This window comes from Dermacentor variabilis, chromosome 6, assembly GCF_050947875.1.
Source record: "Dermacentor variabilis isolate Ectoservices chromosome 6, ASM5094787v1, whole genome shotgun sequence".
NCBI lineage: Eukaryota > Metazoa > Arthropoda > Arachnida > Ixodida > Ixodidae > Dermacentor > Dermacentor variabilis.
The window spans coordinates 98,648,727-98,666,012 of NC_134573.1; the positions used below are offsets into that span (position 1 = coordinate 98,648,727).

General features: G+C 44.3%; 1 protein-coding gene across 2 annotated transcripts in view; it reads left to right on the forward strand.

Annotated features, from left to right (window-relative positions):
* The window catches only part of LOC142584284 (uncharacterized), a 76,528-nt gene that overhangs the window by 37,351 nt on the left and 21,891 nt on the right, over positions 1 to 17,286 (forward strand). The window contains exon 2 of one of the 2 annotated variants that reach the window (XM_075694423.1): positions 2,375 to 2,511. In XM_075694423.1, coding sequence (XP_075550538.1) covers positions 2,375 to 2,511 — 137 coding nt within the window. The remainder of the gene's footprint in view (positions 1 to 2,374; positions 2,512 to 17,286) is intronic. The other variant, XM_075694422.1, reaches the window with a different exon arrangement.

A 17,286-nucleotide genomic window follows, 5' to 3' on the forward strand; every position in this document is an offset into this window, starting at 1 on the left:
ATGATTTCGTCGCCGCCACAGAGCCCTAGAAAAACGCGTCTATCCGCCACAATATCTCACGCTACTACTAGGGTGCCCGGCGAAGCAACGTCACCTAGAGGAAAGTCTAGGTAGAATTCAACGAAACAGGGAAGGAGACAGGAGGCGATGCGTGGAGGATTAGGAGGGTAAGCGGAGGCGCGCAAGGTTGACATTCTCTGGCAGTTGCTGCGGGGTGCGTGTGCGTTATGAATAGGCTTATTTATCCAGGCCACTTGCCCCCAACCTGAAAGGGAGGGGGGCAAAGTTGGCCATTTGCCTCCCCCCCTCCTCAATCTTGAATATAAGTGTTGGCGGGACATTGGCAAATCTAACAAAATAACAGCCAAGTCGAAGTCTAACTTGACCATATCTGAAAACGTAAAATAAACGTTGTTTTCTATAATTTGCCGGTCTGTAATAATCAGTGTTGCCATTTCAGAAATTTGTCGCTAGATTTAGGGACATTATTTCCTGTTTAGTGGCGAAGCTTTGTACTTGGTGACCGGCGACATTTAAGCAACTTGAATCAAGAATTGGCAATATTTCAGCCACTTCGAAGCCAGGAAAGTTGCTTGAAAAATATCATTCTTGAACCCACTGTATTATTCAAAAACTACTATGTTCAAAAAACTACTATGTTATTCAAAAAACGATGTTGCTTTTATTCTTTCCGAAACCGACTTGAATGGTTGCAAGCGCCGCGGATTCTGTGGTGTTACTAAATGCATTCGATTGGTTAACGTTCGGAAGCGTAGGAGTAAACAATTTGATAAAAACCAATTGAAAATGATTTTACGCTCATACTTAGAACACAGCCCGTTAATACCACCCATCGGATGCATAGAAAGGCGCAGATATCGATGCGGCTAATCTTGTTTCCGTGAATCGGTTTCTTAATTGAGCCATTTGCATAAAACAAATATAACTTCAATATCACCACTCTGCCGAGTGTTTTGCACATTCGACAGTATTTAATAATTCTGTAGCGCGTCGCGAATTCACTTAGCAGGTTGAAAGTTAAGAAGGATCCTTCATTTATTTGCATATTTCATTTCCACCTAATTTGCCTTTGTTTAGAGTCCGTGGTTCAGTCATGTCAATAGTTATATTTTCTTGGCAAGCATCCTGCATAAGCCCAAGTAATTGAAATTTGAAAATGGCTTATAGCGCACCGAAGTTACAACATTAAAGCAATGAAGTCGATTCCACGTTTTTTTTTTCGTACATCCTACACTGCTACAAAATTTCATGGATGCGTGCTGGATAATATTGAAACACGCCGCGGTATTTGTTCACAATGAGTAGCGGTTGACATCACAAGAAAGAAAAGTTTTCTAGTTAGCCACAAACTGTTTAATTAAAGCCCGTTCGTATAGCAGCGCCGGTGCACCAGCACATGTGAACCATTGCTGCGCAAATTGATCCATTTCATCAGATGATTTTAGAATAAGGTCTTGCCGGCATTTGCAGCTTTCATTTAAAACCACCATTCTCCAGGGTGTCGTATTGCTGCTGTTGTTTCGCTATAAAAGTGGCGCATAATTTATTCACATTGTAGTGATCTTTGATGTGTGGGAGTTGATGCTTGTTTCCCTTGACATCTTAATCTGCATAATGAAAAGTTTATGAAAACTACATTTTCATACTGTCGTGGTAGTATTTGTGCACTGGTTATGCAGAGAACTATTGTGTTATTCCGTAACACAACATAGCCGCACATAAAAGTACAAATTCAGGTGTGCTTTCGTGGATAGAAATTCTGCGCATGACACCATATTTTGCCGTCACCTTACCTCACCTTAGCTGCACTAGCAAATTCAACACTCTTGTGCTTTCACTATAGTGTGGGACAAAGAAAAACAAGCTACAGCTTTAACGCAATGCATGAAAAGCAACAAATATCCCCCAATATAAGATTGAGCTCCATTTCTACGTAGTGCCTCCCCAAGTGACCAGTCTCATGGGATGGGGCATTTCTCTTTTACATTTAATTTCACAGCACAAGCTCTATTCTTTAGGATCCTCATTGAGGGCAAGAATGTTACTATTGCTTTTAATGATTTTCGCGCACATTCCTCAACGGAACGTCGCAACTACAACTTGCTGCTGAGTAAAAGTGCTATAAAATTAATTACGCCCTCATCACCTGTTTTACTATGAAATCCAAGTTATGCTCCTATAATTACTTTTGTGCCTTAAAAAATAACGCCAAATTTCTAAAATGTACTCCTGGCTTTCCTAGTGGTTTTTCTGTAGTAAGATTCTGGTTCGCTGGTTCTTCTTTCTTTCTATTCCACTTGTGCTAAGAACCTATCATGGACTTGAAGGAAATACAGTTTTATTTCTTTTACAGGCACTTAACACATCTGATCCTGTTTGGTTGCTGAAGCGCACATACAGCAATGAAAGCGAATCATGTATCTATACGAAAAAGCTGTATCTTAATCGCACCGACTATGAATTTAATCGATATTTTAGTGCTGGAAACAAGTAAGTAAAAGAAACTACATTTGTATACCAGTCTTTGACTACATTCCCTTCTAAGGTGTTTAAAAAAGAATTTGTCAGTAACAAACGGCTTGTCTTTCAGTGATTACTTTTTTCTGTAAAAAGGCGGGAGGTTCACATTGTATTGACTATCGTTTCTCGAAGAAGAAATGAAAATCACAGCTTGATTGGCAATGCGGGTTTCGTATTTATATTTTTCTTTTTCTAAGGGAATCAATTCATATCCATAGACCGTCAACTGCTATTGTTACATCTCATATGAAGAGCTAAAAAGTACGGGTCACAATGAGTGATTTGTAGAGCACAAACTTGATTCGCCTACAAAGATAAAAATGCGAATAATTTTGACTAAACAAAGGCAAGATAGACGCCACTAATGCCCTTACATCGGAAAACACGCTGGTGACGATAAACATCTGCGTATATGCAATCCTACTACATTTGAGGCACGCTACACTACTGGTAAAGTTCTTAATTGGCAAAGAACAGTTAAGCAAAAGATATTTCCTCATTAATTTTCGATGTAGGCAGGGAACAAACATAATTTAAGCGGCCCTAGTTGCTCATTATACATTTATACCTCAACTCCCCTGTTTTCCTGCCAAATTAACGCGCATGAAGTAATTTATTAGGATGCGATGGCCAGCTTGATGACACGTTAATAACTTTTATTTAGAGGGCAGAAAATATTGCATATTACTTTTTGTCCTTGGGCAGGTTAATAGTTGATATATACCACATTTATACAAGGTTACCTTAAATACCGAGACATTTCTTTATTCTATCACTTTGGTGCAGGTATATAATAAAATTATTGTAGGTAAGAGGTAACTTGAGTTGGTATAGTCTCATTGTTACACTACTAATATTGGCAAAATATAACATGACCCACTTAGTGTACCTTGCTGCAGATGGCGCCTGAATGCCTAAGTGTGTTGTTGCTATGCGCGAACACACCATAAACATACGAATGACATCGTAGCAACGTCATAGCGAGCAACATATATCCGCATTCTAACACATAGTTAGTATGACAGTTCATGTTTCATGATGAAAGAAATCCATTACGTTAACATTAAAACATAATTTTACTACACCTGCTTTTCTTAAGTGTTGCAAAGATACACATTTTCTGCACACTGTTTCATATTATGACCACGTGTTGTGGACGAAAAGGACAAATGGTGAATAGGCATGAACATTAAGCAGATGAAGTTCTCGTTGGCTTTTCTGCGTGGAGGGAAGGGTGACGGGACAGAAAAATAAAGAGGGGATACGAGGAAGAACAAAGCAATTCACCAAACAATCCAGTTGTTGCAGGTACCATTCTTAGCCTATCAAGCATGATGGTAGAGCTTACGAATTTAAGCAGAGCGTAATATGTAGAATTCTGTGCAAAGCTACTGGCTAAAACTTTCGCTTGTAATAGTGGGCGATTGAGCACCCCTGGAGCTCCTTTTTGTTCGCTTTGGAGTATGGCGTCACAGCCTTTAAATCACAATATTTCTAGTATTGCATATAGGTAGCTGATTCCCTTTGACGTGCCAAGAAAGTGAGCTTCAGAATAGTGGCTAGCCCGCCTTCTTGGTATGAACACGTAGTTCAGCCAACAGCGCAAGAACGGGACACAGAAAAGGGGCACACGACACAGGTGGTGTGTCTATCTATCTATGTCTGTCTCTAACTTTCCCCGACCGACGCCCGCAGTTAGTGCATGGTACCACGAGTGAAGCATAAAGCTATATTGCTGCGCGAACCGGCTTCGATAAGGCTACTGCAGAAATTCCCTAGTGTGCCATGTGAGATAATGAGCAAAGTTTATTTCGCGTCTCTGATGTTGCACTCATTCAGTGAATAATAGAGTGGCCGAGGTATGCACACGGCGACTCACTGTGTCAAGGATGCTGCAATGTGCGGCAAGTATTGCGATAACTTGTTGCAAAAACCTAATGGGTGAACATAGCAGAATTAATCTTATTGGGCGATAATATTGCAATCGTGATTATTATAACTTAGGGTTAAGTAATGGTAAACGAATAAATATTATTCAATCCTCTTAATATTTATTGTGCTTAATTAACGCAGTATAATTATACAGATATCACGTCATCTTAGTTATCCTTAAGTATTCCAGATTGGTCCTAATCATTTAAATGTTGTTCATTCAAAAGTATTATTATGTCATCTCAATCAGCCTTACTTTGTTTTAATTAGTGTTAATTATTACAATGTTAATCAATCGAGATAATGCGTAATAACAGACTCACCTTAATTATCCTGAATATCCTTCATTACTATAAATTTAATTGACATTGATTTGGCTAATTAGTTATTGAATGTTGTTATTATTTACCTTTTCTTCATTATGCTTACATACGCTCTATTAGTCTTGAGGAGTCTTATTTAGGCCTTTAATTGCATCTAAATATTGTTATTAATATTTCACTAACGTGAAGTACTCTTCATACTTCTTTAGTACTTACTATATATAGTAATAGTCATCGATCTCAGTTCTCATACGTGGTCGCGAGCCATCTTCATATATACCCACATATGACCCAACTTTACCTATAGAGTACATAGTGTCGCGCATCACAGACAAACAGACAAAGTTCCTACGGCAGTAGCCTTAGTTGTTCACGCATTTTTAACCCTTGGACGAACTTGCGTCACTGCGTATCCGACTCGTGGGCATGTGCCTCTCTTAAGTGAACCCGTTTATCGCCACTGGGGTCGTGCGCACTTCAAGCAGCCTCTTTGACGCCAACTAGGGTCAGTAGGTATGTGCCGCTTGGTATGTGCCCCATCTTCTATGAAGATTTCTTTATGTCAACTTGAGTTACTTCGTATGTGCTACTGGTAATCCTTCCGATATTCAGTCTAAAAGAGCGGAACTTAGCAATATGCTTCCAGCATCCTGCACTAGCTCTTAGCCTCTTTGGAAGCGAAGGATCTTCGCCTTTTGTCTTGTTCAAATGTGTTAGTGGAATGTCTAAAGCAGCAAAATCCAGTGTCCTTCTCCATTAACGTTATATACCTGTTTTATTGTACACTGCGTTTCAAGTTTTTTTCACTGTGCTAAGAAGTATATTACACAAGAGAGTGATGAGCTTGCGTTTATACAAAGTGTGGAGTGTGGAGTGTTCCAAGAGAATGTACACAACAGAATGATGAGCTTGCGTTTATACAAAAGTGCGGAGTGTTTACCGTCCCCTATCAGAATTGTTTACTTCATCTTCAAATTCCAGCTTTGTCATAAGGGTCGACGGTGTTGGCTTTATAAGAGTCAATTTTGTATAGCTCGTAAGATTCTCCGCGGCCGGCTGCTCTCCGCTGCCGGCTGACCACAGTGCAGTGCGGCAGAGTGAAAAGCGGAAAATGACGCAACTAATTCATCTAGCGGCTGGGGGGGCAGGATGTCAAACAATTTGTCAGGTGTGCAACAGGGATCATGTGTTCCAAGCCTTTGTATTGAGGGTCGAGCATACATAGGACAGACAGGCAGATGCCCGAACAAACGTTTATTCGAGCATGAGGGTGCTCAGGAGAATGTACACAAGAGAATGATGAGCTTGCGTTGATACAAAAGTGTGGAGTGTTGGTCGTCCCCTATCAGAATTGTTTACTTCATCTTCAAATTCCACCTTTGTCACAAGGGTCGACGGTGTTGGCTTTATAAGAGTCAATTTTGTATAGCTCGTAAGATTCTCCGCGGCCGGCTGCTCTCCGCTGCCGGCTGACCACAGTGCAGTGCGGCAGAGTGAAAAGCGGAAAATGACGCAACTAATTCATCTAGCGGCTGGGGGGGCAGGATGTCAAACAATTTGTCAGGTGTGCAACAGGGATCATGTGTTCCAAGCCTTTGTATTGAGGGTCGAGCATACATAGGACAGACAGGCAGATGCCCGAACAAACGTTTATTCGAGCATGAGGGTGCTCAGGAGAATGTACACAAGAGAATGATGAGCTTGCGTTGATACAAAAGTGTGGAGTGTTGGTCGTCCCCTATCAGAATTGTTTACTTCATCTTCAAATTCCACCTTTGTCACAAGGGTCGACGGTGTTGGCTTTATAAGAGTTAATTTTGTGTAGCTCGTAAAATTCTCCGCGGCCGGCTGACCGCAGTGCAGTGCGGCACAGTGAAAAGCGGATAATGATGCAACTAATTCATGTAGCGGCGGGGGGGGGGGGGGGGGGGGGGGTAGGGCAGGATGTCAAACTATTTGTCAGGTGTGCAACAGGGATCATGTGTTTCAAGCCTTTGTATTGAGGGTCGAGCATACATAGTACAGACAGGCAGATGCCCGAACAAACGTTTATTCGAGCATGAGGGTGCTCAGGAGAATGTACACAAGAGAATGATGAGCTTGCGTTGATACAAAAGTGTGGAGTGTTGGTCGTCCCCTATCAGAATTGTTTACTTCATCTTCAAATTCCAGCTTTGTCACAAGGGTCGACGGTGTTGGCTTTCAAAGAGTTAATTTTGTATAGCTCGTAAAATTCTCCGCGGCCGGCTGACCGCAGTGCAGTGCGGCCCAGTGAAAAGCGGATAATGATGCAACTAATTCATGTAGCGGCGGGGGGGGGGGGGGGGTAGGGCAGGATGTCAAACTATTTGTCAGGTGTGCAACAGGGATCATGTGTTTCAAGCCTTTGTATTGAGGGTCGAGCATACATAGTACAGACAGGCAGATGCCCGAACAAACGTTTATTCGAGCATGAGGGTGCTCAGGAGAATGTACACAAGAGAATGATGAGCTTGCGTTGATACAAAAGTGTGGAGTGTTGGTCGTCCCCTATCAGAATTGTTTACTTCATCTTCAAATTCCACCTTTGTCACAAGGGTCGACGGTGTTGGCTTTATAAGAGTTAATTTTGTGTAGCTCGTAAAATTATCCGCGGCCGGCTGCTCTCCGCGGCCGGCTGATCGTAGCGCAGTGCGGCACAGTGAAAAGCGCAAAATGATGCAACTAATTCATGTAGCGGCTGGGGGGCCAGAATGTCAAACAATTTGTTAGGTCTGCAACAGGAATCATGTGTTTCAAGCCTTTGTATTGAGGGTCGAGCATACATAGGACAGACAGGCAGATGCCTGAACAAACGTTTATCCGAGCATGAGGGTGCTCAGGAGAATGCACACAAGAGAATGATGAGCTTGCGTTTCTACAAAAGTGTGGAGTGTTTGTCTTCCCCTATCAGAATTGTTTACTTCATCTTCGAATTCCAGCTTTGTCACAAGGGTCGAAGGTGTTGGCTTTCTAAGAGTTAATTTTGTATAGCTCGTAAAATTCTCCGCGGCCGGCTGCTCTCCTACGCGAGGACATTGCTATGCTCGAAGCTTCCAGATGGCAAGCCATGCGGTTTCACAGGTTCGCAGCATCTGTCCGGTAGAAAATAATGCTCTCCAGTCTTATGCTCTCATCCGTCTTCTGTCGGCTAACCAATTCGTACGAACGTAGCCAGTTATCGATGTCCTGATTGATTGTGCCGCTGAAGGAAACAGAATCTTGCTGGCGCATCGCATGAAAACATATGCAAGCCACTAATACCGCCTAGGGTAGATTGCAGCTTCGGAGCTTGGTAATTGTATTCTTGAATGATATTCAGCAACTCTACTAGTTATAATGGGAGTTTGATGCCACGTGTGGATGAGCCAGGAGATGGACAGTAACACAACTCGAGCCTCTCGCAACGGCGGCAAGTGATGGAGATCTAACATGCATGTTCATGCGCTTCACTACAAAGTGCAGAAGTCTGGGATGTGCATGAGGTCCAAAGTAGTGATAATTTTGAGCAGTATTTGTCTGGCTCTACTGAGTGCAACCTAAGTGATTTGGCTCTCACGGTGTACCCCTACATGAATTATTGCTTGATACTTTTGCAAAAATGCAAATTCAATTACAAGGTCGTAGATGTTCTCAGGGTGTTTAAAAATGGGATAATGGGTTCAATCATTCAGTGAAAGCTTTACTGGTCAGCCAATGAGTTTAGGCCCACAGGAAGGACAATGGGAAGATAATGGTGTGTTCGCCTGCAAGAAAGTTGTAAAACTGGATAACGATGGGGCAGCATGACCTGGTGAGCTCTAATCTACATCTTAAAAGGCAGCAGTCATCCCAAATGCTCATACATTCTCGCGTGGTGCGAACGAGTTGTCTGCTTTCTATGGCATTGGCATTGTGTTTTCGACCGCAGTGCAGTGCGGCACAGTGAAAAGCGGAAAATGTTGCAACTAATTCATGTAGCGGCTGTGGGGGTAGGATGCCAAACAATTTGTCAGGTGTGCAACAGGGCTCATGTGTTCCTAGCCTTTGTAATCAGGGGGGAGCATACATAGGACAGACGGGCAGATGCCTGAACAAACGTTTATCCGAGCATAAGGGCGCTCTTAAAATTAATTACGACAAAACCCATCTCACAATGACTATCATCGTAATGCGATTAGCACACAAGCACTGTAGCGACACACCGTATTACTGAATTCACGTTTCTTTATTATCTGTAATGTTCATTCCAAGACTTTCCTTGCTTAGACTACATACGACGTACGCTGTCTTCCTTATCGGCCCATGTTGATGTGGCGCTCGCTTGCCAAAGTAGGCAATGAGCCTGGTGACGTGCCCATGATTGTATGACGACGATTCAGAGCGGACGTTGGAAAAAGAATACGGATTCACGTTGATGGATAGCCAAAGGCAGTATGACGAAGGCGGCGTGACGACAACGAGAGGACGATTCCTAAATGATAACGGTGGTTTAAAGAGGACAGCGCGATGACACCGGCATGAAGACAATAAGATGACGACGAGTGTACGACCATAGTCGCGTGACCTAGGTATGACTACAACCAAATGGCAAAGCTAGAATGACGATGATGGCACAGCCATGACGGAATGAGGGCAATCGTACGGCAGTGGGTTCGTGAGAGCGGCTGTCTCACGACGACGAAATGACGACGATGGCACGATAACGGTCGCATAATGCCGAATAAATGATGACAGCATGAGTACGATATTTATCGGAGACGAAATGTCATCAGTGGAACGGCGTAGGAAGTATAACGAACACGTCGTGCAGAAATGAGTTTCCATGCATCGATTGATGAGGATGGTCAAACGGCAGCGTGGCGACGATACCTTGAGGACAACTGTAAGGCAACGATGGCACCACGGGAGTCGTAGGACGAAGTTATCATGACGATCAAATAAGCGTGACCGCGTCACGGTGTCGGCATGACAATGAATAATTGATGACAAGTGTAGGACACTGTCGCGTTGACAACGATTGTGTAATGGCGATGGCATGGCGAGAGTTGCATGAGTACAGTGGAATGACCACAACCTCATCACGATGACGTTATGACAACGAATGTATGGAGACTGCATAATGACGACGTCGTGAAGACGACGGCATGACGAGGTTCAGACGACAAAAATTAAATGCGAACGATGCAACGACTACGATGTTATCACAACCGCGAGCACGTGCCTCGTGGCCCAAGCTACAAGCCAAATGAATTGCAGAAGAGTGCAACGCTGCACACTTCGAAAGACCAGCGCTAGCCAAGCGTTGCAAGTGCGCAACGCTGCGGTAGTTGCTTAAGCATGAACAAAAAAGGACGGCATGACGAGAGTCATACGATGAAGATGAAATGAGGACGTTGAAACTACGTTGGCATCACGACCATGACTGCATAAATAGTGGCCGTAGCGATACGACCACCTAAAGCACTGGGAAGGCATAGAGGGCGCGACGACTACGACAAAACGGAAGTCAAATCACAAAGCTGGAATAACCACGACTGCATGTCAACCATGAGCATAAGGACAATAGTGTGAAGAAAATAGTGTGTAGAGAATTGTGTGACGACGATAGCGTGACGACGACAGCTTGAAGAGAGTCTGGTGAAGAAGCTAGAATGACGACGATGAATACCATAGCGGAATTACAGTGACAGTATGACAACAAATGCACGACGACTCTACTATGACTATGACGTGATGGCGATGGCACGACGCGAGTCGAATGACAAAGCTGTAATGATGACGATGTAACGATTGCGATAGTATCACAACCGCGAGCACGTGCCTCGTGGACTAAACTACTGGACAAATTAATCGCAGAAGTGTGCAACGATGCACACTTCGGTAACCCAAGACTAGTCCAGCGTTGACAGTGTGCAACGCTCGCTTAGTTGTATGAGCTTGATCAAATAAGTTGAAAGCAGCGCAAAAACAACACGCATAAGAACGTGCACACACGAGACGCGCAGGTGTGTATTAGAGAACATAACCCACTTTGTTGGCGTAGTACACTCTTAAAAGTTGGTTTTGATTTCTTCCCATAACGATAATCGTAACCTGTGTTGCCGGCACTTTTCTTTCTTTAATGCTGCGAGATTGGTACTTTCTAGTCACGAACGGCTTGCGCGTTATCAACTTGACACAGCATTCTCAACAGGAAAGTAGCAAATGCTGGGTTTTTAAGAAAGGAAACCCAAGCAAGGCCGATTAATATTGTTGTGACACAGGATAAACCCCAAAGAGGTGCTACTTTTTTAGGAGTATAGGCGTGGTGACGAAGTCGTGACGAGAATCTTATGACAAAGCTGGAATGAGGGTTATGAAACGACCACATACCCAGTCGCCCTAGCTGGAAGACAAGATGCGCTGCTGTGCTTTCGTAATAGGATTAACGAATTGTTTAATTAATTAATAGATAGATAGATAGATAGATAGATAGATAGATAGATAGATAGATAGATAGATAGATAGATAGATAGATAGATAGATAGATAGATAGATAGATAGATAGATAGATAGATAGATAGGCAGGCAGGCAGGCAGACTTACTGGATTTGCATGATAGCGAACACTCCTATTTCTTGGCTTGTTGTTTCCTACGGTTTGGCGCAAATATGATGCTGTTCCACCTATATATTTGTGCAAGTACCAATAAGATTTAGTTGAAAGTCAGCGCCCTTCTCTTGTTCCTTCTTTCGAGTGTATCTGTTTCATTGCGTTGCTTAGCCGAAGCATTCGCCAGCGCACGACGTTGCATACCAGAAGGTGAGACATAGCCGTGGCCGCATGCAATAAACGTTAAGAGGGAGCGCCGCGGTCGTAGAGATTAGTAATTGCCAAGCACTCATAGCTTTTCAAAATATATAACATTGGCAGAGAACTCTTTTGCGAAAACATTACCTTAAAATATGTTTTTTTTATGTCTAGGGGTAGTCTTAGGTACGAAAAGAATAACTTTTGGACCCTATATACATAGCCTTAGTAATAAAATCAAATGAATGACACGGGATAAAATGCATTGTTTCTCATATGAATAAATGAATGATTTGTCATATCTGTTAAGCTATCAATAATATAAAAGTCACACAAATACGTTCATATGTAATCATTGACCTCGTGGTGTTAAGAGACTCCAAAAACAAAGATTGTAAGGCTTTACGTGTCAATAGCACGATGTAATTATCAGGCTTACCACGGTGGGGGATTCCGTGAAAATTTTTACAATCTGGGGTTCTTAACCTTGGACCGACGGTCCGGTACGCAGTCGCTTTTGAATTTCGCCCCTATGGAAATGCAGCTGCGGTGGCAGGGATTTGATCCCGCGCCCTGCTGCTTAGCAGTGCAATGCCGTAGCCACTACTCCACCACGGCGAGTAAATGCAAATGTAATACGATAGATTTTACTTTCACTGACACGCTATTTATGGTCTTCAAAAAAGCCCAATTGGAACTCACAGCAAATATTTCGTGCTGTTTACTCTTAGCGCCACAAGCATGAAATGATTCTGAAAAAATAAGAAACATGAATAAAGAGCAGAAATTACGAAGTTCGTTGCGTTTGCTGTGAAGTTGCTTTGACTTCCTGGAGTATATAGCTTTACAGGTTGTTTCGTGTTGTCCGGTGTCCGTGTTGTCCACATCTATTGTGTCCGTGTCCGCACGCCTCACCATTCTTCTTTGCATTATATGTTGATATTGGCATATGAAATGAGGAAAATTAAAAGCGCTTCGGCTAAAGATAGTGCGCAAGTTCAGCCAACGAAAAGCTTCACGGTACTTCCTGGTGGACAAGGCGACCGCCCTACTTCACCTAGAAACGAAGTCTTTTTTACATTACTCAAAACTACGGCGAAGCTGCGGGGAGGAACACTACTTACCCTTTTGTAAAATATATTGGGAGTCACATTTGCGAGAAATAACAAAGTGGAAATCAATTATTACAAATTGACACAAACGATCATCTTCTAAAGTAATAACCTTTGTTAAAGCGAAAGCTTTACTAGCCTAGTCAAGCTGAGTTTCGTCATCTTCAGCACTTTCACCTTCATTTGACCACAGCTGCGCTGTAGCCCTGGAACCGCATCCTGTGAATTGTCGCGGCGAGCTTCGCCGCCGCCGTTGCTGGCTTGGCGCATGCGCTCTACGTAGCCGAGTCGCCGCCTGACCACGTGACTGGCTGCGCGCGTTGTTAAGGGGCACGCCGCGCTCGCCTAATCAGTGCGAGCTTGGCCATGGATGAGGGTTAGGCAGGGCCGTCTTCTATGAGCGTGTGGCGGGAGCTGGAGTCTTTGAGCCGTAGTCGCCAAGCGGCGTCTGACCGCTCCGCTAATATCGCCGGCTAACGATTCGTATCTACCCAAGCCTAATCACAGTCATGTCTGGCCACCGACCTAGGCATAGCCATCATACTTCGCTTAACAATGATTGCATACCTAAGCATAATAAATACAGCTAAATCAAAGATTAAGAAAGTGAAACCAAGAATTTACCAGGCTAAACCAAGTTTTCGCTTTGCGAATCCCGGATTAGCCGAGCTAAGCGGCAGCCAATTTTTTCCGTCGGCCACGGTAAATGCTTTGCCTTGCTTTCAATGTGAAGGCTTTATTATGATGTAACTTATAGAGACTCTCAAGGCTTATTCACGCCATCTGCGCCGCCTACGTTGTCGTGCGGCCCCGCTGACAGCATATGCATGGCTGGCGCTCACAGGATTCAAGCTTCTTCAGAGACATGAGGTATGTTTGACTGCAAAAATGATGAAGCGAAGTGGACGAACCGTGAGCGCCACGTTCAGCGTGTAGACCCTAGAAGAGCAGCTTAGGCTTGTTGGTTTTCCATCGTGGTGTTAAGAGTGCAAAGCGTAGAAGAGATACGAGACGAGAAGACGACACCACGAGTGCTGCGTTCGTAGTGTAGTCTTCTCGTCTCGTGTCCATTTTACATTTCGAGCTGCTAACACCAGGAGTGTGTAGGCACTCTGGTCTGAGCAGAAAACTTCAAGGTAATGTTACCTGATATTTCACTGCGAGCTAAAAACGCTGGTGGCTTCCTGCCCAGATCCGTCTCCTGCATCATCAACTTGCGACGCCTGTAAGACGACCGGCAGCGCGCATCACACCAGCGTTGTGAGACACCTGGTAGACTCCATGGTTCTGTTCCTTCGATCCAGCAGCAGTAGCCTTGCGTGCTACGTTACGCCAACATGTGTGCTAGCTTTATGATTTCTGCTAAGTACACATGGCCGCACTATTGTTAGGTTTGAATATTTCAGTAGGAACACGTGTGCTAAAATGAATATCTAAAAACATAGTTGGCTCATATCTTTTATGTAGCCTCCACAAGAGGAGTGCGAGTTCTCTCGCAGGTAATGTTTGCCTCTTCAGGTGGAAAGAAAATACAAGCGGGATAGGAACAACGAGAAGAAGAGTGTGCAGGGCTGGCGCTTGTCCTGTGCACTCGTCCCGCCCTGGCTTCTTTCGCGCTTTTGTTTTCGTTCCCGGATATGAACCAACTCGGCCAAGATGCTATACTAAGCCTTTCCAAGTAATGCACCTCTTAAGACCGAATCGCACACATGCTCCAGGCTTGTGGTTAAATGTTTGGTTGGATTCGAAAGGCCACAGTATCTGGACACCGATAGTAAGGCGACCTCAACAAGCAAGGTTAAATATTTAGATAAATTGTGAGGTTTTCAATTCCGAAACCACGATATCATAAGGGGCACAGCGTAGGGGTGGGGGGCGGAGAGACTCCGGAATAACATCCACCACTTGAGGTTCCTCACCGTGCACATTGCACGGTAGGCATCGCGTTTTTGCATTTCACCCCATCGCGCTACCGGCCACCGCGGCCAGGATTTGATCCCACGCCCTCGGACTTAGCAGCACCACGCCAAACCTACTACACCACCGCGGCGGGTATGGCAATGTTTAACCAAACCGCTCAGCCGAGGCACCGACAATGTCGGATAGGGGTTAGAATGCAAGCCAGTTAGTATTGTGCATGGAAGCATGGTCGCGAAATTTTGCGGCGTTGCTCGGGCCAGAGAGGGTAACTTCACTAAATCATCTTTGCAGCCGTCATGCCTACGAGCACAGATATATTTCGCCATCCTTTCATACAAGTACTTTACATAGACAAATTACCAGATGTACCGATCTGCCAATGTGAAAGGATTTGTTATTGAAAAGTGGAATGTGAGTAGCAGTCATGTTCTGAAATATAACGCCACTGCAAAATGCGTTGAAGTATAGGTATGGTTTGGACTGAATGATTCAAATACTGAGAAGGCTTAGCCTTGGTGCCTCTGCAGAGTGCAAATATGGGCCAATGAGATCCCTTTTGTATGCGCGCTTAGCTGAAAATTAACACGAAAAGTATAGGTGCGGCTGCCATTGATTTGTCAGGCCAGTGTGCGAAACAGTAACACCACAGTCATGCACGATGCGTGAATGAAGGCGCGAAAACAAGAGGTGAAAGGCAGAGAGGTTAATCAGATGATGTGTCCGGTTGGCTACACTGCACAGGCAGTTGGGTAAGGGTAGAAAAGATGACAACACAAAAGAAGATAAAAAAATTCAGGAATTGGGGTAACCACGCAGTCTGAGGTACTGCTGGGCAGAACAAATTGACATGTGCCAAGCCATCAGGTGGCCGGCGAATAAAATGAATGCAACTTAAGTGGCTCTAATGGCGCGTACATAGCCCGACATAGCACGTACACCCGTCATACATGATGCAGCTGCGCTACGCAGGCAAAAAGCTGAGGATGTACAGTATAGCGTCATGGTACAGCGAGTATGACCGGCAACGCTCAGCGTGCTTTGACGTGTTAAGCGCGGGAATAAAGCATGTCCTCATTTCATGCCGGAGCTGCTATACAAGCGCGCATTGCGCGCTATCGGGGCTGACTGGCACTATGCGAGTCTGAAATTTGGTGACACCGTAAAAAATATCATGAGTGCGCGTCCTCGCAAAGCGATAAATGCTAGAGGAATTCTGAGAATTGTCCAGTAATGCGCAAGCATTGTTTGGCTCGGCTGCTCCTTAGCTTTTGCTCAATTATTTAGCTAGCCTGTTCATGCCTGCTCATAGCTGCAAATCATTTACTATTACATTATTATAGCAATTACACGGGTTACCTTGACCTATTCTGCATTTATTTTGCAGATATAGTGTATCAACTGAGCTAAAACGCCGTCACAACGTTTGTTTTTCCGCACCACAGCTTTGTTTTTTCCCTTCATTTTATTTTATTTTTTTGGTTACGACCTTGATGCTGCGACGGCAACGCCACGTTTTTTTTGTTTTCTTTTGTAACACTATCAATAATCTACTAGTACACTGTTATACCGATTACATGCATTAGCTTCTTTATTTTACTTTTTCGTTACGAGCTTGATGCGCGGACGGCGGCGTAACGCAATTTTAAAAATTTTTATTCTAACGCTACCCAATTATCTACTGTTACACTATTACCCGCCGTGTTTGTTCAGTGGCTATGGTGTTGGGCTGCTGAGCACGAGGTCGCGGGATCGAATCCCGGCCACGGCGGCCGCATTTCGATGGGGGCGAAATGCGAAAACAGCCGCGTACTTAGATTTAGGTTCACGTTATAGAACCCCAGGTGGTGAAAATTTCCGGAGTCTTCCACTGTGGTGTGCCTCATAATCAGAAAATGGTTTTCGCACGTAAATCGCATAATTTAAGTTTTACGCTATTTTAACGATTAGATCTTGTAACTTGACCAATTACGCATTTATTTTGGATATATAGGGCGTCATATATCGGACAGATTTTGGTGGGGTACTCGCCAAAGAATACTTACACATTAAAAGCAGTCGCTTACCCTGCATTTCCGCGCATACGCTGTGGCGACAGCAGATCACCGCGATCCGCGCGCCGAACTATACAAGGGGCACATTTTCGGCCATCCTGGTGTTGCCGGCTTGAAGTATCCGCGGTCACACGGGGTTCACCGGCCGCCGATTACCATGCTGGAAAAATTGAACTATATGCGCACCGTAAGGTTTGTCCCTTGGGAAAGCCTGAAGAAGCAAAGCAAGGCGAAGATAGGTGGCGAAACACTCGATCACAGCAGAATGGGTGGATGGAAAAGCAGGATGTTCTTGTGGCCAATGCTCTATCACTGTGAAACAGACGGCATTTTGTATATCGACGACTGCGGCAGGCCACATGCCAACAATAACGCCTACCCCGCCAATGGTGACTCGTACAAATTTGTTCAGTGTAGGCGCATAAAAATTCTGCCGAAGACGAAGGGCAGCATTCCAAATAGACCTATGCGCCATAGCCTAGGTCAACGCGCTTGCCGGACACCTTTGAATAAACATCCCAGGGGCTCTGCATGAGCATCCAAGATGCCCGCTTCGTAGTGAAGCTCAAGAGAAGGTGTGCGTGCAAGTTACATAATGCAGTTCCGTCCCCCTAAAGT